This window comes from Ischnura elegans, chromosome 10, assembly GCF_921293095.1.
Source record: "Ischnura elegans chromosome 10, ioIscEleg1.1, whole genome shotgun sequence".
Classification (NCBI taxonomy): domain Eukaryota; kingdom Metazoa; phylum Arthropoda; class Insecta; order Odonata; family Coenagrionidae; genus Ischnura; species Ischnura elegans.
Window position 1 is genome coordinate 90,719,236 of NC_060255.1, and position 27,528 is coordinate 90,746,763.

Sequence of the window (27,528 nt, forward strand, 5' to 3'; positions counted from 1 at the left end):
ATCTATGAACTGCCTAACCGACTTTGGCACCCTCCAAAACCTATCGTGTGACACGTTGGTTGTCATGATTGCCCGAGGTTTAACCCTATGACCTTTGACCCCCATTGTGACCCTCGGAGGTCTAAAAATCAACACTACGGATCTATGAACTGCTTAACCGACTTTGGCACCCTTCAAAACCTATGGTTTGACACGCTGGTTATCATTATTTCCCGACGTTTAACCCGATGACCTTTGACCCCCATTGTGACCCTCAGAGGTCAAAAAATCAACACTACGGATCTATGAACTGCCTAACCGACTTTGGTACCCTTCAAAACCCATGGTTTGACACGTTGGTTGTCATGATGGCCCGACGATGGCCCTCGGAGGTCAATTAGTGAATAATAAGGGTTTTTGGACTTCACCAATGACTTGGGTACCCTATAAAACCCATGGATCGACACCTTTGTCGGTATACTATTCTTTTTGCCACCTTTATGACCTTGACGGTGACCTTACTGGGTCAACGGTTGAATTTTCGTGAATAAAAGTATTATTTTCGGGTTTCTCGTGTCCGAAAACCTGAGAATAGTCATCTTGGTCAATGAAATTCAGACTTTTTTCTATCTCGATTTTTTAAACATTGAAACCCCATAAGGCAAATTGAAATTTTTGGTTTGGACCCACATTGTGAGGTCAAAAGGTCAAAATTGTAAAATTTTGCTTACACTCAACAAAACTTAGGACCTTTTCCCATAAGTACATATGCCAATTTTCATGAACATTGCTCGATGCAAAGTTACTAAAATTACAGGTCAAAAATGACACACGACCCTTGGGACAGTCTGTATTTTCAAAGCCCGGCGAGGAATGAAAACGAGCATAATTTCTATTTAAAAAGTTGCAGAACTGTAATTTTTTGAAGCAACTAATTTGGTTTTTGCGTATTTTCCTCCCAGCCATATTAATCTAAGTTTAAATTATATTGCGGAAGTAGCAAGGAAAACAGTGTTTTGAGAGTTACAGGAAGGAAGTATGGACACGGAATCAACTCGCACACCTTCCCATTTCATCACTTCATCAGGAAATTATCGCGTCTGAATACACGAATTTATCTTTTTTTAAATCTTATCATCATTATTTTCATAAATCGGCCTACAATTTCAAATTCGGCTTATAGTGTTCGATAGAGGGTAAATTCAAGAACTCGCTGCGGTAAGCAGTTAGGCCCGCGGAAAGGCTAGAATTTGAAATGGCGCTGGAAGTTGGGTCTACAGTGACGTCAAGCCAATGGGAGCCCGAGTCGCGAATGAGGCAACCTTTACTCTAAGAACCTTGTCATCCACCAACTTCCAGGCACCGCACTCGCAATCATTCAAGCCAGTCTTGCCTTTCTCGAAGTCAAACAGATACGGGGGGGAACGGGAAAAAACACTTCGCAGACTGCAGGTAACAAGGAGAAACACGCACATAGCAAGGCGTGCATTCGTGAGCAGTGCCATTAACGCGGTGGGCATCTTCCTGTAGCTGAACTTTGAGGACATTTGTTCGTTAAGTGTTGGAAGAACAGATGTTCAACCACTCTGCCGCCGCTGAACATACGTGGATATGCCCGTTTCGCGATAAGGGCTATTAGAAGTGGCTCGATTCATAATAGATCCAGTATATAATCCCGCGGGAAATCCGTGGATTTTTACGTTCCACGATAAGGACTTGCAATTACAGGTGGATCAATCGATCACAAATGCAGGATATTTTCGCTCGGGACATACGTGGATCTGTCTGTTTCAAGATAAGGGCTAACGATTATAAGTGGCTCAATTCATAATAAATTTTTAGCATTTAAACTTTCAGGAACCACTGGGAATTACACTTGTGACAAGCAAGCTGTTTGTGCTCATTAAGGAAGTACTAACAGAGTAGTAACTTTGGCAGAACAATTGAATATAGTCACACTGAGGACACAATAGAGTCATGGTAAGTGTTTGTTCATAGTGTAATCACAAGTTGCATACTCTGCATTTTCTCTTGCTGTTGCACCGATGAGAATCTTACAACAGTCCCAATTCATTCTTTAGCCCAGAGTCTAGGCCCATTTTTATCAGAATGTGTCCACACTTTTTTCCCACTGTACATCACAGACTATTTTCGCCTACGAGGCTCATTTCATGGATGGTACTCCCAGGTGGATCTAACTCCAACCGTAGAATCCAATTCTGGACTATGGACATGAGGGAGATTTCGGCTCCTCAAACCATTTTCCAGTGAGTCCTGATGGACACAATTCTGATCACCATGACAGTGACAAACCCATTCCCTAGCGGCACTGTTCCAATGATAATTATAAGGTGGAGGAGCTCCTTTAAGCCAACTAACCAGCCATTTTGATCCATCATTTAAAGTATTCAATCTTGCCTTGGGTAAACTAAGGCTGAGGTAACTTGCTGTTGTTTCTGTGACTAATGTAAGTCACAGTCATCATTTTCCACTTTTGTTTTGCCCATCAATGAAGACTTCACGCAGCATCTCTGGTATAGACAGAATAACATGGAGAGTAGAAGAATGGATCCAGTGCTCCATGCCAATATTATGACCCAGACATGGGATGTTCTGCCAAAACCAGAAAGCGAACTTGGAGTTGTAGGTGGAGGATGAATCATTGAGTAGCTTACTTCAAAATCTGAGCTGGTTGTAGCAGTGGTGGCTGGAAGGGAAATATTCTTTCCATTAATAATTTTCATAGGATTCCAATCAAAACTCTAAACATAAAATGTACAGGACTTTACGTAAGTATATTGCAGCCCCAAAACAGTAATAGACTATGTATTGTCTAATGAGGTCATAATAATTTCATTTTCAAATAAATATGAAGTGGACTGTGGTACAAATATAGGTATGGTAAAAAATAATTAGAAATATATACTTGAGTAATTAATTCTTAGGAAAAGATACTCTAAAGTCTAACATGAATTTATGGGAGTAAAAAAAATAAAAACATGAATGAGTAAAATTACCTACACACATCCATGATACACTTCTCTTAACACAAGTTCACTTACTATCACACTTTCCTGGAAAGCATAATTCATCTTAACCTGTAGTATGTGCACATTGCCTCCATCCACTGAATATGGGATATAAATTTAGTATTAGCTATAGAAAGGCAGTCATGTGGTTGTCATAGCGATGGAATTCACTCACGCAGTTGCTGCCGCCACTAAAATCGTGCAAGGTTATATCCATATTTTTTTCTTAAAATTTAATGATATCACATATATTTGGAATAAATGGACAATAATATTCAATAATATCCTTCACACACTCTTCAGGACATATTGAAAGAGAAATATTCAATGTAATTTTCACTCATCAGCCCGATGAAGGTTAGTGGCCAAATGACTGCGAATTTAAGAAATGATAAACATTTAAAGCGGTAAAAATCTAACTAAAAGAGGTATGAGTATTGGTCAAACTTTTCCGATTTTTACCCTTTGTGCACTCTACCCACCAGGCTATTGAGTTTGGGCCAACTCAATGCAATAGGCCACCATGATGCCTAACGTCCTTCGATCATTGGTGTTGAAGTTAGTGTTTTACTGTTTTTGGAGGAAAATTTGGAGAAACTTCTGGTTTTGGAAAACTAATGGAATGGTCACCCAAAATCCTACCAATTTTAAGCCTGCAAGTTATTTTGCATATTTTAAATACCTCAAAAACATTTTTGTACGTTGGGTTGCATAATGCATACCCATGGGTGAGTCTGCATCGCTCATTGAAGTCTTAAGCATAATGTCCTGCAGCGAATTGCTGATTTGATAAATTTTTATAGTGTCATCATCAGAGGTGTCATAGTGCCGGAACGTGCTGGAACACAGTTCCAGCAGGGGTGCAGCAAAGAATTAAGCCTAGGGGGGTTTTAGGCGCAACTAATACTTCGGGGTATGGGGGTATTGCATACCCGCCAGGGTAAGCAGGAGTTGCGGGGGCCCTCCGCGAGAAAATTTTTAAGAATAGTGGTTCAAAATTGCGAGTTTTACGGCTTTCTGAGGGATATTTGATTAATCCTAGCATTGTGCTATAAGTAATACTGGTATCCAATTAAGTAAAATGGATTAAACTTAAAAATTTCTCTGAGCTCTGGGGGGGGTTTTATCCCACCCCCCTCACTGCGCCACTGCGTTCCGGCACTGGTGAACAAAAGACATAAGAGTCAAATAACACTTTTATCAATTTTGCTGCCTCAAAATTTCTAATACACAGATTTGTAACCACTAAGCCATATTTCACTTCTAAGAAAATTTAAGGAAAGTGCGTTTCAGCACTGCAAATTTTACCATGACATCACTGGTTATCATGGGTTGTACGTAGGAGCGGATTTATTGGAGAGGATCATGGAGGTCATGACCCCCACCAAATTTTATGAAAACTTTTTAAATTTTACTAATTAAACAGTTTTTCTATCCTTGTAAAGGAGTAATGGGAATTTATATGCAAATGTATGGCTACAAGTCCCAAAAGTGAGATACGCTTGAGTTGTATTTATTGTAGATCGTACCACTCCCTACTGTCAAAACGCCCCTCTTTTCCGGGGGGTATTCAGTACTCCCCGGACCCAGGTCATGACTCCACCCCCCAAATTTGATGCTGAATTCGCCCCTGCATGTACGGACACGAAAAACACGTTTTCTTTCATATCACTTTCATTGGCTATTAAATAATTAAAAAAATATGGGTATTTTTAAATACTCGAGGAGCTACAGCCCGCCATGTGCCGGAATTGACCCGAAAAATTAGCGAAATGCAAGAGGAAAGATTCGAATTCGGCAATAATTTGAATAGACATCGTACAAAATGGGAAATAATAAGCATATCATGATGATCTCCCATCTCTTAATTATCAAAATAAATTATAATTACGATATAATTCAAAACTTTAAGGGGTATTACAACGAGAAGGTCACAGTCCGTCCAGTTGAAGCTCGATTCATTTTGCCTCTTCGAGCGCATTTTAATCGGTTTTTAAACAAAATGTCCCCGATGCGACATTATAGTCTGTACACCGTAGGGTGGCGGACGGGCCCGCCAGCTACCTGAGTCGGTCCTTTCCTCCCTCCGTCGTTCGCAGCTCAGGTAGCTGGCGGGCCCGCGTGCCACCCTATGTTATACAGACTATAAGCGGATACAGTTTTTGTAGGAATGCTCGAATCGACCCAACGCGTTTTTTTTTTTTAGGATTCCTATGCAATGGGATCGCAAGTCACACTTGTCCACTGCTGACAGATGTAGATAGTTGTAACAATTCAAAAAATATTAGACCTCTAATGTCACATTTTCTGAGCGTGGGGTAACGCGTCACCCCCAATGGCCGCAAAAGGTTAAAAAACAAGTTCTTTTCATAAAATGATATTTTCGCATTCTTCCTTTATTGTATTTTATTTTTACCCGGAAAGGAATTTTATTTAATTATTCATGTTCATTTTATTCCTGAATAATGAAAATTGATACAATACTTTTCTGAGGATTATTAAAAAAATAAAATATTGATAACTGTTGTGAGTTCATTGCATTCAATGAGAGATATGACGTCTGTAAAATCACTAGTCAACTCCCACTGTCAATGGTATCGAACTTGTATATCTCGGGGAATCAATGCATTAAATAACTAATAAAGAACTTGAACGAATGAAGTCATTACATGCAAAGTACCGCCCTGAGTTCTAGTGATTAATTTTTCGCTACGAGTTGTTTAAGTTGTTCGGCATTTCAGAGCAAAAAATTCAAGTTGAGTAAAAGATATCCGGGTCAACACTTTTAATCACCGAATAATATGGAACCATCCGGTTTTTGCATCGTCAGTACAAGGCTTTTGTTTTAGATATAAATATACTTTCCCATTAGAGAATTTATTTTATATAAAAATAATCAAAATAAGATTAAATTCAGCGGGATATGCTGTCGGTGATTTTCCTTGCTTTTCATTGGGTTCCTCACTATCTGAAATATTAGAGATATTGGAATTAGCAAGAGTGCGTTGTGTTACTCTCACAAAAGTTTGGATTTCAATCGTTTTGATATCCTTTTTATTCCCTAGGCCCCTTTCAGACGTGACGGCTTTTCGCCGGCCGCCGTCCACGGCACGGCACAATGCCTTTAAATAACCATAGTTAGCAATGGGTGTCTTCAGACGAGTCGAATCACGCCGTGGACGACACGACGCCGTGGACGGCCGCCGTGGTATCCACGGCTCCCATTTCAATCCGGCCCGGCGTACGCCGTCCACGGCGTGAAATAAACACTGTGGTGTATTGGACTGTTCAGACGCGTCGACTTATGCCGTCCGCCGCGTAGTTCTATAGAATTCAGAGTAGCGTGATCGGCGAAGAAATGTGGGCATGAATAATATTTCATCGTTCCCATATTTTAAATTGTGTTTTTGAGCGAGATGGGAGATTTTATAGAGGACGTTTACGCTTTTCTACCAAATCCAAGTCATGCAATTACGTGTGCGATATGTCCAACAGCTATCATCCTATCTAGAGCTAATCATTTATTTAAATGGAGAAATAGAGAAAAAAGGCTAAAATATGTGTATTCTATTAGGTAAATAATAAGACTAACGATGTACGCAAAAATAGTCTATATGACTGTATGTACATATCAATTGTAAATTACACCGAGTCTAGACATTCCATACAATCGGGGAGCTGCCGCGGACTGCGCGCGCGGCAAAAACATCGATTTTTATTTTTCGTTGATTCTAATGGTCGTATTTGATTTCTTTTGATGAACACTCTAAAACGTTCGATGTAATTTAATGTAAATATCTTGAGATAGCACGGTGATCCTTTTCTTATAATCCCAAATAAACACAAAATTTCGACGAAAAACAGTCCTACAATTTGTATCGTATCGACGATAAATATCGATAATTATAACGAAGAAATTAGGTTATATGAAATGTAAATTGAAGGTGGCACTAAATAAATTATATCTTATACGTAATTAACTTGCAAAAAATTCACTTTCCAACGTCCGTCGAGCACGGTATTCCCCATGGACAGCTGAAAGCTCCGAACTGTGCCGCACGTTCGAAAAATCGATCTTAATTTCGGCGTCGCGGGTGGTCGCTTTCTCCTGTTGGTATCACTCTCTATAGGTTTTGTTGCATATGTGGTGTAAATATCTCGAGGTAACTCGGTGATCCTTTTTTTATATTCCTACATGGACATAAAAGTGGAGCCTGAGGAATAGAGGAGCCTAGTAATTTAAACTTTTTTAAAGGAACTCTACCAAGTATGCATAACCTCAAGGATGCGGAAACAGTTAACTACCAAATCGAGGTATTGAACATTCTGGAGATAATACAGCAGTTGCGAGCAGTTTCTTCTCCTCTAGCAGGATCAATTCATTCTCCAACATCACTTAATTCTACGCCGTCAAACCAGTCAACTTATTCTGTGAGAGAAGTGGTATAGTGTTTTGGGATTTGGGATGCAGCGAAAGGTTTCAACTTTATCAATATTTTATGTATTTTGTAAAAATTCTTTGTATTTTTTTTCTTCCTGTTTGATTTTTTTAATTATTTGAAAGTACTGGAAAGAATTTCTGATAGATAATGTTTTGAGAAGTAAACAATAAAAATTCTAAAATCGGACTGAATGAAAAAATCACTATGATGCACTCCCCAGCTCACATGAAAGTGTTAAGATCCATTACATTATCTTTCTTTAGTAATGAAATTTTATGTTTCCTTTGTCTAAAAACAATTTTATGAAAAATAATGCTTAAATAAATAATTTTAAAAAGAAATTAAATAATAATAACCTATCAAATGAGTTACTCATTTGCTAGTTACAGATTTCATATTTGTATCGAGGTTCCCTAAACTAAATTTTATATATAAGCAGCATAGATAAAATTTATATCAGCAGTATAGATAAACAATTAAAATAATAATTTATATTATTATTATTTTAAAATTCGCTCCTATTCATGATAACGACTCAAGAACTAATGAATAAATGTCGCTGATGGCCGTGCCGATTGCTTGCCGTACTGTTATCTGTATTTAACGGCGCGCCGCGCCGTGAACGGCGACCGGCGGAAAGTCGTCTCGTCTGAAAGCTGCCTGAATTTCACGGCGCGGTGCCGTGGACGGCGGCCGGCGTAAAGCCGTTGCGTCTGAAAGGGGCCGAACCACTTTTCATTTACAACGCAATTAATGCAAGAAATAACAGTGAAGTTTCTTAGGGATTTTCATTGAAGATGAATTTAAATCAATAAATTTTATAACATAAAGCAAATAGTTTTTGGAACCTTAATCAAAACCTCCACCCCTTTGCGGGGCTGATCGCATTGCCGAACATTGCTGAACCACAATTGTAACTTTTTATATCATAAGATAGCATTGTCTTGTACAGAATGTCCCACAAGTCGTGTGTCATCTCTGAATTCAAATTTTATTAACTTTGTATCGAGCAATATTTATGAAAATTGGCATACCTGTGGGGAAAAGTTTTTTTGAGTGTAAGCAAAATTTTACAAGTTTGATATTTTGACCTCACAACGTGGGTCCAAACCAAAAATTTGAATTTGCCTCTTGGGGTTGTAATGTTTAAAAAATCGAGATAGAAAAAAGTCTGAATTTCAGTGACCAAGATGTAAATTCTTAGGTGTTCAGGCACGAGAAACCCGAAAACAACACTTTTAGTTACGGAAATTCAACCGTTGATCCAACAAGGTCACAATCAAGGTCATAACGGTGGCAGAAAAGAATAGCATACCAATGAAGGTGTCGATCCATGGGTTTTAAAGGGTGACCAAGCAGTGGCGCCTACTCCATGGGGCCTGAGGGGGCCCGAGCCACCTCAAAGATTCGTTTGGGGGGGCAGAGCCCCCTCAATGATTCAAGAAAATAATTTAGTTATATTATGCTTTGTGGAATCACGAAAAATATAGTGGTAATTTTTATTTCACATGTTTGACGATAGTTACCTTTTAAAATAAATTTAACCATGTGTTAAAACAAATAATTATAAGGTTAAGCAGGTTAACTGAATCAAGTGGTGTGAATCATGATAGTGTTTCGGTGCTGCGACACACTTGGAATTTAACCTCTTCCCGAGGCAAGACCTCCGATATGGGCCCCCCCAATATTTTTTATAAGTCGGCGCCCCTGTGACCAAGTCAATGGTATTGTCCTATTACCCGTATTAAGTCTGCATATGTGTATTATCAGGTTAAATAAAACTATCCTACACTTTGCATGTTACTTGATTATATTTCATTACGATAAAAGTATAGGTACCTCAAAATATCTTTTGCGCCTCCTCCCCCTTGAGTTTTTTCTATATCCGTTACTGAGCGGAACGGAGGGCTGCGTCAAACCAATCTTAAGATTGTTAAATTATGCCGATGACGAAAATACCCTTTTTGCTGATTCACTTAAGTCATTTTGAAAATCTTATCAACATTCCGACTAGAAGTAATCGTATGTACTGCTGCATTCTTTTCGTATTTTTTATACTATATGCTTTTTTTTTTCATATATTATAAATTCTTTAAAATAGAAAGCCTGTATATAACTTCTAATATGCACTTCAAAAGAGTGAAACCAAGAAAGCTACTATTTTTTCATTCCTCTGAACTAAGTACTTGAGCAATGTAGAATGAATTGAATAATGAAATTTATTTGTGGATGATACAGTAAAAATTTTACGTGAAAAAATGAAGGTATTGGTGCTGTTAGAATAAAAGTGGCACAGATCCAGTAAAATGGATTTCTAGCAAAATTTAAGACGGTCAAAAAATGGAAAAAGACGTAATTTTTTCAACCTTTATCAATATCGGCCAATCAGGAAGCGAATTGCACTAGCGAAGGAGGCGTTCATGAACAGGAAGGAGCTTCTGAGAGCAGTGGCGCAGCGAGGGGGGGTTTGGGGGATAAAACCCCCCCCAGAGCTGAGAGAAATTTTTAAGATTAATCCATTTTACTTATTTGGATCAGTATTACTTGTAGAATAGTGTCAGGATTTATCAAATATCCCTCAGAAAGCCGTAAAACTCGCCATTTTGAACCATTATTCTTCAAATGTTTCTGGAGGACGGCCCCCACAACTCCTGCTTACCCTGGTGGGTATGCAATACCCACCCTGTAAATATTAGTTGCGCCTAAACCCCCCCCTGGCCTTAATTCCTAGCTGCACCCCTGTCTTAGAGGATCGCTTTGTAAAAGTTTAAAGAAAAGGTTAGTGAAGAGTTTGATCTGGAGTGTAGCTCTCTACGATGCGGAAACGTGGACACTGAGGAAAAAGACGAGAGAAGATTGGAGGCATTCTAGATGTGGGTATGGAGAATAATGGAGAAGGTGAAATGGACGGAGAGAAAAAGGAACGACGAAGTGCTGGATATGGTTGGCGAGGAGAGGCAGCTTTTATATGAGATACAGAGGAGACAGAAGGTATGGTTGGGAGGAGTACTTAGAGGGGAGGGGATGTTGAAAATGGTGTTAGGGTAGGGTAGAATGCTAGGGAAACGAGGGAGGGGAAGGAAAAGAATAGGATTTTTAGATAGATTGAAAGAAAGTAGGCCTTACAGTGAATTGAAGAAGGCAGTGCTGGAAGGAAAGGGAGGCTCCCACATCACTTCTTAAGTAATCCATGGAAACCTACCTTAATTGGTAAAATACTATAATAATGATAATGATCAAAATCGGCAATTTGAGAAATTGGTGAGGGAGCCAATAGGGTAGTTTCCTTCATCAAAGAAAACGAAAGGCATTGATTGCGATTCGTTACCCACCACTAGTGTATTCATAATATATACAAATTATTTCGTTTTAGAAATACCGGTTTAGACGAAAGGCAATGGTCCATTTTTATCCTTATTTGAAAAGGGCCAGATTGGCGCCCATGCGATGCCACTCCACGTGACGTCACAGGGACCTAGTTTCTATACGAGAAGATAGGAGTAATACATCGTCTGAGGTTACCATTGCATTCATGAGGCGCAGAGCTCAGGGAAACATGTCTCAATAATCACTTATTAAAACTGGCTAAGGTCGGAAAGTTTTCTTCACTTGATAAAGTATTAATAATCCTTATTTAAGCCAAGCGCTGCCAGCCAGCAGGGTACTCAGCTACCCGCTAGTAGCCTGCGTCGTATCAGCGCTAAGCCTCGCCTTAAGGTCACCTCACAGGGTGGCAGCGGGAACCAGAAATACGTCACACGGAGAGATATCCCGGAATTCATACTTACGCGTCGCGTTTTCGCGCGCTTGAAAATTTTCACTTTTCATTTAATCGCGAAAAATAGATATCGTAATTTAAAACTCTGAAAGCGTGAAATACGTACTCCAGGAGTAATAATCTTTCGATTTAGTCAATAAAAAAATAATAGGAAACCACCCTATTGCACATCCTTTGATAACAGGAATAATTAATAATATTGAAAAAATGAAATATACATAGCCCGTAGATTCCGGCGCTCACGACAGAATTGGAAATATCCGGCGTTTTTAATTATACATATATTGGAGTCGTGGGAGCAAAAGCGAAAAAATTGCTGTTTTCCGATATCTTCCTTCGACCAGTTTCCATTTTGCGCTTTTCAAACATTTTATCTCTCTACCTCTGCTGAAAGCGGCTAAGATTTTATCGGTGTGAGTCTGTTACGCAAAGAGCTTTTAGGGATATCACGATGATGTAATAGAGAACAAACGTTAATATGGAATTTTAACTTTGATAATAACTGGGTGGAGATTTCATTAACCAATATTACGACGGTTAATCAGGGATTATGACTTACAAGGTGGTTTAGCCGTTGATGAAGATTCTGCTGAGTTCGACACTCCTGTTGGCACTGTCACTTTGGTTGTCTTCGCTGTATTCGTATCTTGTGAAGCTATGCTCTCCGATGTCGTACTTGCCTCCATAGTCGCACTTGCTTCCAATGACGTACTTTTCTCTGATACCGTACTTGTTTCTGATGCCGTAATTGTCTCCGATGGTGTACTTGTCTCCGATGACGTACTTGTTTCCGATGACGTACTTGTCTCTGATGACGTGCTTGTCTCCGATGACGTCCTTGTCTCCGATGACGTGCTTGTCTCCGATGACGTACTTGTCTCCGGTGACGCAGTTAACTCTGATGCCGTACTTGACTCCGATGTCGCACTTGCTACCGATGACGTACTTGTTTCCAACGACGGAGACGATGTTTCTGACGAAGTATCCACCGGTGAAGTAGTAGTATCGACGTCACTGCTTAATTTTATTTCATCCAAAATCAAAATTTCATTTCCCGCGAGTCCTTGTATTTCTACCTGAAAAATATTTAAAATTCATTATAAATAATTTATCCCCTTAGTTATAATTTTCCGAATAGCAAATCTTAAGTATAGGCCATTTTATTACAAAAGTTGTTGGGCGACGTTCGGGAAACTAGTTTCAAATTTATCAGGCCAACAAGAACCAAGGAAACCACGGCCTTATACCCCACCCGACGCACAGTGGGCTAAAATCGAAAAAATCTGGACAAAACATCTAAATGGTTTCTTTGAGTATGGAATTCGAAACTTTGCATAGCTATTGACAATTTATTAGTTCATGTTTTGACTCAAACCGTTTTTCATAGGTTACATACACACGCAAACAAATTATATGGCCTCAAAGTTTAACAAATTTCCAAAAATTTCCCGGATTGAATTTTTTTCGAAAATCATCATGTTAAAACTAATGCCACACTTTTTGCAGTTAAAAAAAAATAAGCGGTTTATTATTGCTGTCTCTCATTAACGTTACGACTTTATCTTTAGTATTTGTGGCTGAGACAGTACAAAATGGCGAACCCTGTCTTTCGTCAAAATTTTCTTTTTTTGTAGGATTATAGAAAAGGACCACCGAGTTACCTCGAGATATTTATACCACATATACAACAAAGCCAGTTGATTGTGATTGCTGTCTTGTGAAATTATCGCCGATACATTAAAAAATGGCGGACCCTGTTTTTCGTCGAAATTTTGTGATTACGTCGTATTATAAAAAAAATTATCAACGGGTTAACCCGATATATTTCCATGAACATTACATCAAGCAAACCAAACTATGGCAGCAAACCATCCTGATACTTGAGAGTCTCTTTATGGGTGGCCCAGCCGAAACGGAAGCGTTCGGGGAAGTGTCCGGGAAGTGTTGCGGGAGTGTTAAGGAAGCGTTTAACGGTATGTGGACGTTTCCCGGCAGCTTCCCGAACACTTCCTCAACACTTCCCGACTGTCGACTAGGGCGGATCGGAAAAATCGATTTTTTTCAAATCCATCTAGCCCAGTGAAAAAAAGTTGTGGGACCGATCAAAAATAAGGCCTGAAAATTTTGAGACCTCTAGGTGAACCCCTGACCCTCGCTAAAATGAGATTTAGGGGGGGAGGGTCAAAATTCGAAAAATGTAATACTTTATGGTCATTCCCTACAGATTTTGCCGAGGGTCTGGCCATTAGGCCCAAAATTTCGTGCATTTTGACGTATCTGCTACCGTTTAGCCACAAAATTCGTAATTTGAGTCCGCGTCTGCGAAAAAAATATTCCAACGCCCACGCAGCGTCGCGGATACAAGAGCGACAGGCCGATCCCGTCCCCTCCCCGCTCGCTTCTCCCCCTCCCACGCCTCGAATACAGCAAAATTCATCCCGCGGGTGGTGCTAGGAGGGCGTTTATCTTTGATAATGTAAATCGGAAGATGGTAGAAGGTAAAAAAAGTATGCGTAGTGAGACGACTTGTCCCTTATTTGGAGCTCGTCGGCGTTAAATCGATGTTACCAACTTTTAAGGAAGTGATGAAATATTTTTAGATCCGAGAACGCAGGAAAGGAGCCTACGGTCTATGAAGAGACCTTTTGAGTGGCTATAAAGGCGTGCAAACTTTGGATATTCGCTTCAATTCCGGTATTGTCCGATAGGTGTGACTAGGGGGGGGGGGGGGCACGGGGGCACGTGCCCCACCCCAGACCCTTAAAAATATGCAAGATTTTCAATACGGTCCCGCTATCATTGCGTTCGTTTTGTATTACGAGGTATCTTTGTGCCCCCCCCAGAACAAAATCCTGGATACGGCCTTGTTTGTGCCCTCCCCAGAAAGAAATCCTGGATCCGCCCCTGCTTACTATCACTGAGTCAGGCGAAGAAGACGCTGTGAACTATTACCAATACCAAAGACGTTAGATACTTTGTATTTGTTCAGGGCTTCATGCTTCTCTACTGCTCCATCGAGCTTCATGTTGACTTCTTGATCATTCATTCTGAGATCGACACTATACGGCCGTCAAAATACCACCAAAACACCACATGGTCTCGTGCAACTGAAGTCTGCAACGCAACTACAACCGCGGGCCCACGGTTGCATGTGACTGGTTTCAGACTGATTTGACATCGTCAAAAACCAGTCGCGTCGTGTGCGCCTCCCCACTCAAATACATTGTCGAGGTCACAAAACAGTTGCGTGCGCAACTGGTTGGCAACGGTAGTTGTAAAACAGTCACACCGTGTGCGCTGGGCCTAAACGAACTAGAACTCAGATGATATCACCAACATATGGATGAGCGGGGGCAAATTTCAATTTCTCTTATTGAAGGCATTGGATAAAATGGCTGAGCGAGGAATATGTTTTCGCCGTAACTCATCATTCCTTTCCATCCAGAGAATTATCGGAATTTATTGCGATTCGGGACTGATAGAAACCCTATTTCAGGAAACCCTTTTATTTTGTCCCCCACTCACGACAGCTTCTATTTCTCCTAAATGACTCACCTGGTATTGTCCCTCAGGTACAGACTCAGTTGATTTGTTCACAGTACTCCATTCTCCATTTGTCAACTGAGTAAAATAAACTGGAACTGTGTTTACTTTTACAATTACGTAGACAACTGCCGCACCTTTATAGCTTGCCCACAACCTTATCTTTACATTGACCAGTCCTGCCAATGTAACCTTATCCGTTACTCCACACACGAAACTTACTGCTCCTTGCGGCGGCACTATATAGCTCGTCGAATTTTCAAATGGCTTCACTCCATTGCTGACAAGGTAATCATTATCCACACGAACCCATTCTCCAATACCATTGGGGCATTTTTGTAAACCATTAGACTCAAAATCTATGATCACGGAAGGAGAAACCATTGCAACTGAGTAAGAGATCAGAAGCGATGTGCTGAGGAAAGCGTGGAAACGTAGAGTGTATGGAATGGAGACCATTTTCTTGCAATAACCAAATTTTCTCTACGGTGACTTCCCAATTTGGAAGAGGTTCCACGAAGGCGTGATGAGCCAAATACGAAATTGTACTGAAGAGATTATGGACGGATATCACAGTTGCCACAGCTCAGGGCAACAGTAAATCTTCACTTTTTATTTCTTTACAGGATACGTGCAACGGTCTGAGTGAAAGCCACAAAAGTAGACGCAGAATGGATGAGCGTAGTTAGTGACAATTTAAAGCACGTTGTACTTGCGACACGAAGCGAAGAAGACTGATTATTGGTGCATCAGGTGTCGCGGAGGGGTAGATGGCAGTGAAAAGGCTCCATAAGGAGGTGGGGCATAGATAAGAATATTACGCTTATCTAATCCCACGTTAATGCGAGTCCTTGGTGAATATTCGTGGTTCGTAATTTGGAGAAAATGGCGATTAGCTCAGGTGACTACTGCTTTACTATAACTGAATATTTGAATAGAATATTTGAGGAATCATGTCTTCTACCAAAAACGCTAAAATTTAAGCATATTTATCAATGTTTTTTCCCAAAAATGACCGTAAATCGTAATTCAAATAAATAATGAGAATTTTCATTTATTTTTCTTTCCGTTGGTGTAAGTTTCAGCTATTTGTAGGCATTATCGCCAATTTAAATATGCAAAAGAAAAAAGGTCTGCAGGTATTAATAACGAACTTTACATGTATTTCTCATGGAAATGATTCAGGGCCCATTCCAGGGCCTTGCGGAATAATGAAAAATGGTGCACACCCTATTCTCAGACCTACTGAATGTAACCACAAAGTTTCATAGGAAGCGGCCAGCCGTTTCGTGGGAGTTATTTTACAAACACTGTGACACGAGAATTTTATATTTTAGATAGACGATATGCATCGTAATGAGAGCTTGTCAAATACAGGGATGGTATCATAACAACGGCGACAGAACTAGCTATAAAGCTTATCAATCTAAAAAATAATATGCGATACAAATTCGAAGAATGCAAGTATGTGAGGTATAATGTGAAGTTATAGCCATAACGCATAGGTACCTAATATAATTGTTTGAGAAGAAAATTGATAGAGTCACTTACACTAGGACACATTTATAAAATGGAAAGTAATGTAACCCTTGGGATTTTCGATTTTTATCATTTCATTCCTATAATTCACTATTATTACATTCTTAACCCAGTGAGGTAGACCGGAATTTCGTTGGGGGGGAGGGGGTTCCGAAACCAAGGGGAAACATTTTTTAAAAACTGGGTAGTAAGTATGGCGTTTTTAACTAATTTTAACACTTTTCATAATCGAAAAAACTTCATTTTTCAAAATCTTTTGCAAATTCATGATTTTTCAATATTTTGTTTTCTTTTACGAAGGAAAGTAATCGTGTTTTTATATTTCGGGGGGTATGGACCCCCCGGACCTCCCCCCGCGCTACTCCACTGTCTTGACCCATCCCAATATGCACAATACTTTTCTCCGTCAAAAATATTCGAAATTCCAGTGTGCCATAAAGACAGAACAAATATATGAGAAGAAGTTCTTTTTTTGCGTTTAGTCAATAATACAATTCCACGCTTTCCAGGATCCTACGTGCCGTATGCAAGGGTTCACGGAGAAGATGGATGTAATTAGTAAAATCGTATTAATGGATATTGCACCAACACCATCTATGCCGTCATAGCTTTTATGGCGATTCCCTTTTAACGCAGCAAGCTCAGTTCATCCTTAATACTCGTATTATCACTTACCTCACTTCGCCCACCTCACCTTTTCCATCATATTTCATATCAGCATAACGCCCACTATATTTATTAAAGTATTCCTCTAAAAAATTGAAATAAATACTCAATTTTTCCTCAATTATACAATTTATTCCAACCTACATTTCGACGTTACCACATCATCTTCTAGGTATAAATAGTGTGTAGTGCATTTTATTTCAATATGGAAAAATTCCACTCCATCCCGCTTGGATCTTCGGATTTTATTCCCCTAAAGGTAAGGCCTTCCATTGAGTATTTTAAATTCTCCCCACCCTTCATGGAAGCATGACGGTTTCGAAAACTATTTCGTTAATTGAAATGAAAGGTAGTTGCACTTTTCCAAAATACGAGGGATATTTTTTCAGCCTCCGATAGCTCAGCAAAAACACCATACAAGCGATAGGCGGGTACTGCGCAGGTAGAGCAATAGGGTGGTTTCCTATTTTTTTAAATTGCCTAAATCGAGAGATTATTACTCCTGGAGTATGTATTTCACGCTTTTAGATTTTTAAATGACAATATCTATTTTTCGCGGTTTAATGAGAAGTAAAAAATTTCAAGCGCGCGAAAACGCGACGGCTAACTATGGATGCTGGGAAAAGCCCGTGTGACGTCTGGCTCCTGCTGTGTGAGAGCGCGTGGGTGCGAGGCTATGAACGCCGCTACGAAGCAGGCTGCTTGATGCCGAGCATGGCGGTAACGTAGAGTACCCTGCTAGCAGGTAGCGCTTGGCTTAAATAAGGATTATTATTAATACCCTATAAAACGAAGGAAACTTTCCGACCGTAGGCAATTTTAATAGGTGATTATTAGGAGATGCTTCCCTTAGCTCTGTGCCTCATGCATGCATTGGTAATCTCAGACGATGTAAAACTCTCGACTACTCTACAGTCCACGTGGAGTGACATCGCATGGCAGCCAATCTGGCCTTTTTCAAATGAGGTTAAAATTGAGCATTAACATTCGTCTAGACTGGGATTTCTAAAACCAAATAATTTGTATATTTTGAATACTATAATGTTGGGTAGCGAATCGCAATCAATGGCTTTCGTTTTCTTTGATGAAGGAAACTACCCTATTGCGCGTCCTCCGCACCATACCCTCAAGTCATTTCTGACCGTAAGTTGTTAGTTTAAGTTAAGAAGATATCACATTAACTAAGTATACTGCCTCAATTGGTTCTCCCGCCAAGTGTGCCCTGCGGAGAGACAGCCAGAAAACTCGTCGAATGGCTTCAGCATTGACATGTCTTGATCTTAGTGCCGATAAAAGAGAATTTTTCTTTAATTCACCGTAGCTAACGTGTGAAACAGTGTGAAACATTACGTCCATTCTTATTAAAACAAAAGAAGAGACGTGCCTACTTCTGGAAGTGTTCTGATCCATGACAACGCCCGTCATCTCAGCGCTGATGCAGCCCAACTGCTCTGTGAACAATATCATTGGGACATTTTTGATCACCCGCCGTGCAATGCCGATCTAGAGCCAAGTGACTTCCATCTCTACGCTGAAATGAAGATGTGGCGAGGAGGAAAGCGTTTTCAAACGGGCGATAAGCTTCAGGACAAAGGCAAAATTGATTAGAAGTCATTGGCGGAATCATCCTATCGAGAAGGTATAGTAAAGTATGTCCACAGGCACGACCAATTCCTCAAATGCCGAGGCGATTATGTCGAAATGACACCACAAGTGTGCTCAAAATTTAGCATTGAAATAATTTTTAAGCAATCACTTTGCCCTCTGATTATGACCCATCGGAGGTTGAAAAAAACGGCCCTCGTAATTTAATTCGTACGACGCGTTTCGGTTCACAGAGCCATCATCTGGTACAAGAAAATGCGTCGTACAAATTTAATTGTGGTGGAAAAGTGCAACTATCTTCCAATTTATTGTTGAACTTCCACTATACAACGCCTGAATCAGTTGAGATTACTTCTATAATGGAGAAAAAGTTAAATACAAGTGTCACAAGAGCATTAGTAAAAGGTCCGGGACTAGTCGGAAGGCTATAAAAGCGTGGAATTTCTCTAGTAAGTAACGGAAGAAATAGTTTCTTCGAAATGAGGGTAGGGTAGGTAATGAGTGAGGACATCAGAAAGTTCTATCTATGAAGACAGATAATTCTCGATTCGAAAAAAAGGATCAACTATGGACACGGATGTTAGGAAAGACCCGTTATCAGCAAGAAACAATCATGGTTAAAGCATGGTTGATGCAATGATAGAATTCGTCGGAAGGGATAGATATTTTAAATTCGTGAAATGAAGTGAATGGAATTGATACAACGCTTTGTGGGGGCTGACTATGGATCGAGCGTACCTAAATGAGGGAGCTGCACAGCTGCGTGACGTAATGACGACTAGAACATTCGCCAGAGACGTAAAGGAGGCTATAGATAACAGAAAATTTAACTTATTTCAAAAACAGAAATATTTCATCCATTAGTCTATTATAACACACTAAATTCTTGGATTTTAACCCTAGAATTGGAATCAATAGCTTCAAAAGGGGAATAATCCAACGTATGTATTTAAGTAACTCAAACCATGAACACTGAACAGCGAGCAAAGCCATTAAATGTATTTTAGAGCTACATATTCGGGAGGGAGCTTTTGAATCAGCATAGTGTGGGATACATGATGAATTGTCAAGTTAAAACAAAGCATCCTCTCGGAAATCCTGATTACTGAGGCTAAAACACATTTAAAAATGGAAATGGAAAAATTAATATTTTGTTAATAAAATACTTATAATAGTCAGTCTTAGCCCGAATGAGGGAGTTATTCATCGAAATATTAGCCTTAAACAGCCTTACGCGGTGGCAAATCCGAGATGATTTCATTAATATTTTATTATTAGTGGTGCTGCATGAAAATGAAAGAGACCAGCAATTTTCCGTTTTGCGATACGATGCTTACATTTCGAGCTGTTCGCGGCGTAAAATTGACGGAATTAACCTTTTCGCAGGTGATTCGATAACGTCACGCACTCATGCCGACTGCGTAACCGCTTCTAAGCTACTCCTCAATCTCCAGCATTGGCATATAACAGCCCATTGTTGTTTTTACTCACATGAGCGATTCCTTCCCGCAATAAAAGGTTCACTCTTACCGAATCAAAGAAACAGAACTCATGATGTCACCAAATAAAAAAATGGCGACAACTTCTGTGTTTTAGAACTAAAAACTCACGAGAAAATGGCCGAAAGGGATTAATAGTGTACACGAACATATTATCACAGTAAGGTAGAGTTTTAGCTATTTACAGTAAGGTCCTCGTTATAGGAAAAATTTCTCTTCGGGGCATGTCATAATTTGTTATTATGTATACATCGTTTGTGAGCTTGTAGTAGATATGGTAAAAATAAAAAATGCTGGATTTGTTTCCTCCGGGATGGCTATTGGTCCAACATTCGTCCAAGACGTGAGGGAAACCGGCAAAACCCCACGTATACCTATGTCCATGTGTCACATGTTCACCGCGCTGGAGGCGCGAACATTTGGGCTGTGCTGGTGAGCCAAAATCTCACCCCATCCAGCCAGTTGACGAAAGCAATTTAAAAATGGCGCATGTGTACCGTTGTCAGTATTATATATAGTTTGTGTGGGATAAGAAACTTAAATTTGGTAAACAAGAACAACAATTATATGCTTTGAATTACAAGTTCACTGTTATGTGTTGAACATCGCTGCTTTTTCTTCACGCAGAAGATGCATCGCTACTTTTTCGCTGTGGGCCGATATTTAAAGCCTCCTTCTTTACTTGGGTGGTCTCTGATTGGTTCGTGATTTTTACTCCTTTCTCTTCCTATTTATTGCTGGGTTCCTAGCGCTGCTTAAGTTACAGTCCTCAATCTCTATCGATGTTATTTGGGTGAAGACGGATCTCTACGGCTTCTTTAGTAATGCGGTCCTGATCAGTGGCTCAGCGAGGGGGGGAGGTTTTGTGGGATAAATCCCCCCCAGCCGTAATTCCTAGCTCCGCCCCTGGTCCCGATAACCTCTAGTCCCACCGAATTGGGTAGTTTCTTCCCAGTGGATGTTATGGTTTTCCTGGGCACAGTGTTCCGCAATGGCCGATTTTTCAAATTGAACGAGTCGGAGTTCGATGTTCCTTTACCCCGGTCTCCACTCTATGGTCCTCCCCGTCTCTCCAATATACACTTTACCACATTCGCATGAAATCCGCATTAGCATACTCCTTAAAAATCGGCTACTTCTACGAAGTTTACGGTCAAGCTACAGCGGCCATCGATAATGACCGATGGGAAAACCTGAATAAAAAAAGCTGGCCAAAACATGAAAAACTGTTTTTTTAGAAATACACTTAAGGATGAAGTTCGCCATGAAAAAATATTTCCGATATAATATGAAATGATATTCCCGATTGCTGGTCAGGTGTGTTAGCCAGTTACACGGCCAAGCCATTTTATCCGAGCAAATTTCGGGATGGGTTTTACCGAAATCCATCATCATGTTCGTTCAAAATCATGCCTGATCGGGAGTTCCGAGTTCGAATCCCGGCTAAGTTTAATATTTTTTTCATGGCGAACTTCTTCCTTTGGTGTATTTAACTTTGCACCCGTGCGCGTGACTGCGTACAAAGTCTTGTTCCTGCAGAATTTTTTTTTTGGAGTTCGGAAGTTGAAACTTCGCATAAATATTTTCAAATAAATTCTGCATAACATTCCCGATTTTTTCTTTGCTGTGCCTTCACGTTAACATTATAAAAGAGATCAAAGCTAGCGAAAAACGATCATCTCAATTTATTTCTGAAAATTGACAACTTTATCATCTCATAGTCTTTAATGGATTAATTTATTGAAAAAATGTTACATAATATTTATAAGCACCACTTCTTCTTCCATTTGGAGGGTTTTCGAAGATTTTCTTTTCTTATTGATCATAGATATATAACAAAATGGTGAAGTCTATTACAGTCAATTTTTTACATAAACGTAGAGAAAAAGTAAAATTTTCCACCGAGATCCGCCAAGTGGCTTACTCCAATTTCCGTTCTATGGAGCTTCTACATCGTGAATCTAGAGTAAAATCCTTCTTCAACATGAGTCCACTCTGCGTCGGCTCTGATAGAACAGCTCGCCTGAAGGGAATTCAGTGAAGTATTCATCCACATGATGCGCCTGGAAAGCACCAAGCCTTATGTTAAACATCAAACTGTACTTTCATTCTAGAAAAGGAAAATGATGAGGATTTGAACGATTCAATTCCCATCGCCTGGGAGTAAACACTAAACAACCGGAAATCACAAGTATTTCATTCTCCGTGGGGCACAGTAGAGCGACGCAATGCTTCATACACGATTTTTTGCGATCATAAGCAGATACGAAAGTAAAGAGCATGATTTATCAGCTGTAAATCACTAAGAGTGATGAATTATAAGAGATAACGGAACAAAAAACATTTCATTACGACAAATACCACACATTCACCATTGAAATCCTCTTTGAAAAGGGATTTTATTGATGAGACGTTTCTCGACTATTATCAGGAGCAGGAGATAAACACAGGTAGCTCATGTGTGAAACATTACCTCTCCGTTCAAGTGTAAGGTAAGGATATGATAAACATGCATCGCTGATACCCGAACTTGATTTTGGCATTTATTACAGACCAGATGGGGTTGTGTTTAAAACGCTCGTACTAATCACAGCCAAATGCCAACTCAAGCGGTCCATCGCGAGTGGTCACCAACGCGAAGGGCAATTGGTAAGTTTGAATCTTTACATCTCGAAGACGACTTGAAGCCTTCGTGATGAGATGGAAGAAGTGGTGGTTTGGAAACGATGCCATTTCCTTAATTTATATACGATTTCATTACGATGGAAGTTCTTCGAATTAAGGCGAATGCTGAGGCGAAATCACTAACACCTCCTCCTTAGTCTTAAAAAATTTAATTTAATTTTATTTCTTTTCTTCTTTATATCTGTTACTTACGTTAGGCGTTTAGGGAGGAGTTCAAGCCGATTCTCATCCAATCTCACGAGGGGGTGCGGAGAGATCCTGGAATGTATCACGTATTTTTTTCTGCAAGAAACAGTGTAAAACTACGATCTCAATAATCTTAAATATTAGTCTAAACCAATCTTAATTAAAAATTATGATTCAACAAATCGCCCAAGATAAATAGAATTTGGCATTTATTACACACCCAGGGGGTTGTGTTTAAAACGCTAGTACTAATCACAGCCAAACGCCAACTCAAGCGGTCCATCGCGAGTGGTCACCAACTCGAAGGGCAATGGGTAAGTTTGAAACTTTACATCTCGAAGACGAATTGAAGCCATCGCGATGAGATGGAAGACGTGGTGGTTTGGAAACGATGCCATTTCCTTAATTTATATACGATTTCATCAGTAGCACGTCATAAATTAATGCAGACAAAGGCGTAAACATGAATGCCACCCCCGAGCAGAAATATACTGTATGCCGCTGCAGTTCATTGAAGGTAGGTATACCATATAAAATGATCAGGTTTATTCTGCCTAACACCAGTCTCCACTTCTATTGGAGGAAATGGGAAATATAGCAAATAATAACCCAACGAATAACTTCACTGCCGAAGATGCGATGAAGCTATGGAAGGAATGATAAATGAAGAGCAAACTTAGTGCATGTTCACAGTAATTTTATTTGGTACGACGCGTTTCAGCGACCTTACTTCGCTATCATCAGGTACAAAATGATTTTGTACCTGATGATAGCGAAGTAAGGTCGCTGAAACGCGTCGTACCAAATAAAATTACTGTGGACATGCACTAAGTTTGCTCTTCATTTATCATTGTATCATTATGTTCCACAACATCTCGCCGAACACCGTTGAATACATCTATGGAAGGAAATCAGTACATACTTGGCATAATCACCGCCATTCTTCAACAAGATCTCTAGACCTGCCAAGTTTGAGTCCAAGAGCAACATTGTCGTGGGAAAGTTGAGGATTGACGAACAAATCAAGCATCTAAGTCCATCGGAAATCACCTAAACAGATAATGTAATAGTTGTGGTCTATCATCAAATGTTTTTTTCCTACGATAAAAAGAAACGTGTGCAATGCTGTTAAAGTAACCTCGTATTCTCCAGAATATTATCATAGTGGATCACTTCCCATGTAATTCAACGCTATTTATCCGGTTACGTGGAAGGAGGGAATGAGGATGCAATTTCGTATGACTTACCTTCGCTGCATGCGTACATAAGCTGTTTAGGATTGATCCTGAACGTTAGCTACTGATAAGATACTTGAGCGTAGAGATGAAAAAGTGGAGATAAAGGAGAAAATGAAGAGAGAAAGTAGACGATGAAAGCAAAATTTAAGCCTCAAATGGGTATTACTATAGCTAAGTTCTATATGATGTCTCCATGCTTCTGGGTTTCACGTGTGGATTTTCTTTGCGACGACAGTTTCTCCGGTATTCCAACCGCGTCTTCAGGTCGAAGGTTGGAATACCGGAGAAACTGTCGTCGCAAAGAAAATCCACACGGTGAAACCCAGAAGCATGGGGAAATCATCTAGACAAGAAGAAAGATCTGAGGTTTTCCCGGCGTATGATGTTGTTGAAGTTATTTCGGGTTTCCCACCGGATAAGGTTCTCCATCTCTGCCGACGTTTCGATGGTCGTGTCGTCCATCGTCATCAGGGCTTGTCTTTGCCAGTCACATGAAATGTCCGCGCCGAAGACGCGACTGCAAGGGCTGTACCGGTGAGTCAATCTCACCTCAACCAGCCTTATAACAGATGCATTTGAAATTGGCGCATGTGTACAAAGGTGTCAGAGTAAAGTGTTGTTTGCGTGGAATTAGAAATCCTAAAGTTAATTATTGTTTTTTATTTATGCTTCAAGATGAATTTAATTTTTTTTCCATGCACATTGGACAAATTTGGCATGAGTTTTGTTTATTTATTATATTTTTTTCATACATATATTTTTTCATTTGATAAATTCTCTTTTTTGAAGCATTGAAGTAAATTAGTTCAATTTTGATTTTCCTCAATAACATAAAAGAATTGAAAACACTGAATTGAATTGAAGAATGAAAGACATACGAGAGACTCATAGGCGAGAAATTTGATAGTCAGTGTAACTTGTTGAATTTAAATGTGTTAAAAAAAATGCCAACAGCCTGGACTCCTACCTAATAATCAATTAAGGGGATTGAAGCAATAGCAATTGTTGGAGTAAAAACGATTTTTTTTCATTTATTGACTTTAAAGATGCTTGTTTGGAATAAATATCGGAGAACCAGGAGAAAAGTTCTTGGTTTTCATCTGACGGAGCGGAATGGTTCGGGGGAGAATTACGATTGTCGGAAAAAGGAAGGAAATGAAGTTTCATATGCAGGATTTGCAGCGGTGGCAAAGGATTTAGAAAGAGGGGGAGGGGGAGGAGGGGGTTGATTCGCTGAAGGCGATTGGACTGCGGCTCGACGAGCGATTAATGCTGCAGCATGCTTTGGCTTCCTTGTGCTTAACGCACCCACGGTAATTTGCCGGATGAGAGCCACCGCAAAGAGCACATTTTGCTGGTCAATCAGTCGATTTTTCGCAAGCTGTATGCACACGCTTTTGCTGAGCGATCGGAGGTTGAAAAAAAACCGCCTCCTATTTCTAGAGTTAGAATCGTTTCAATTGTGCTAATGGAGCTGTTAGGACACTTTCATTCATCTCCTAATCGTGACAAAACAACCATCAACATTCCTCATTATTTTTTTCCTTTTTAGATCAAGCTAAGCACTCAGAATAGAATATTCACAAGGGGATTGAAAAAATGAGAATATGCTGTAACTTGCATTTCTGTATTACCTAGTTCAGGAATTGCCATGCTCCATTCGACTCGAGACTCGCGAGTAGTTTTCAACTAGACTCGAGATCAAAAAGTACTCACTGAGATTTTATCGACGTTGTTTCTACGGTCTAAGTGTACAGAGTGGCAATTTCGTCAACAGTAATCTCAAATTCGGTGTACCTCATCCACTGATTTTATAAAAGGTTATGCCAACCTATTAATTTTTTCAAAACATTTTATTAAAAAATGTATCATAAACGATGCCCTATTACACCATCAAAGATCTTTGTCACAGAACTTATATACAAGATCTTTTAGGAAATATTTTACAGAGCAAACGGACCTAATACCTGTTTGATGTCCCCTGAAATCTTTAGCATTCATCGTACTTCTCTGAATTTATCGCATCCCATCAACATGTGTTTACAGTGTGGTAAGAGTCGCAATCCCCACAACGAGGTGGATTTCATTCTCTGAGAGATGCTCGAGATATGAGTGTGTAAGATGGCAATGCCCTTCGCTTAACCGCGTAATAGCAACCTCTTCTGCGCGGTTCTCTTGGGATACACTGTGAAAGAAAGTTTTGTTACCCGGAGTTTGTTTCCGATAATGCTGCGCGAGACTTATAATTTTCTCTTTCGTTTCTTAACACTATCCTTAAGGCGTAAACAGGAACCAATGGGGATGACAGGTCAATCTAATTCAAAGTACACTACGCCGCTGATACAGCCTTTTCATTTCCCATCATTTCACCATGTCCAGGGGCCTGATTCTGGTTCTTTCTAGCTTTAGGCAACGCGATTTGTCGAAAAGATTGGCGAATGGTGACTGAATTTGTATTCTCATTTTCATTCGCTAACTATTTCGTCAGAAAAGCTTCGCTTCGTCCCTCTGGCGACGAAAAAGTTATTCTCGCTCTGTTTAGCGAGTAGGGTATATAGCGAATGTAAACAATCGCCAAGAGCGGATTTCGCTAGCGACGACAGTGAAAGAATTGATGAGAGAACGACTCGTGATTTAATTACAGCTATATACCATTAAAATGTTATATTTTTATCCCAATTAGTTAATTGTTATTCAAATGCTTGGCATACAACCTGAGTGTTGCTATACTCGTCTTGGCGTTCTACGTAATTCAATAGATGGGATAAAAAGTGAGTTTGCATTTGAATGAACCGCGAAGCTTTTTTCTTGTAATAGTATTGTGTTATCGTGGGAGTGCTGTTATTCTGAGCATATAAATGTGTTGGATTGCCTGAGAATAATTGTTGTTTCGGTTCTTATGCTCGTGAACGCTTCATCGGAAATAATAAGAAAGAGACTGACCGGAGTATCCTCATATAAGAGCATAACCTCTATTACATGAATTCCCATATCTATCCGTACGGCAAAAAATCTATCTTAATTTATCGCATCTATCAGACTTGGACATGTAGTGTGGCTCTAATATTATGATCTCCGTGTTGCTCTTAAAGATATCCATTCCCAATTGTTCAGGCAATCAAAAAGAGCCTAGCGCGCAGTCTCCGAGTCTCCAGCGGCTCACAGCCTAATTCGCTTAACATATGCGTAACGCTGTCTGTACGCCCGTAGCAGTTTTTGACGAAACGCGTAGCATTACCTTGTATTTTATTCAGTTCGCGAATTGAGCCTTTCTGTATCGGTTCCCATACGTTCGCTGTATATTCAAGGTGCGGTCGGACGAGTGCGAAATAGCATCTC

General features: G+C 39.9%; 1 protein-coding gene across 1 annotated transcript; it reads right to left on the reverse strand.

Moving 5' to 3' along the window:
* Nucleotides 1-1,810: 1,810 nt before the first annotated feature.
* LOC124167221 (mucin-21-like) lies at nucleotides 1,811-15,509 on the reverse strand. The gene is made up of 3 exons (XM_046545094.1): nucleotides 14,784-15,509; nucleotides 11,788-12,304; nucleotides 1,811-2,686 (listed from the first exon to the last, which is right to left on the reverse strand). Exons 1-3 carry the CDS (start codon nucleotides 15,228-15,230, stop codon nucleotides 2,442-2,444), a joined length of 1,209 nt encoding a protein of 402 aa, XP_046401050.1. The 5' UTR covers nucleotides 15,231-15,509; the 3' UTR covers nucleotides 1,811-2,441.
* Between the last annotated feature and the right edge of the window lie 12,019 nt (nucleotides 15,510-27,528).

Coding starts and splice junctions, on each gene's coding strand:
- LOC124167221 (XM_046545094.1), bottom strand. CDS start 15,230: ATGGTCTCCATTCCATACACTCTACGTTTCCACGCTTTCCTCAGCACA. Junction 12,305..14,783: donor TACCTGAGGGACAATACCAG/GTGAGTCATTTA, acceptor AATATTTTTCAG/GTAGAAATACAAGGACTCGC. Junction 2,687..11,787: donor ATCAACGGCTAAACCACCTT/GTAAGTCATAAT, acceptor TTTCCCTTCCAG/CCACCACTGCTACAACCAGC.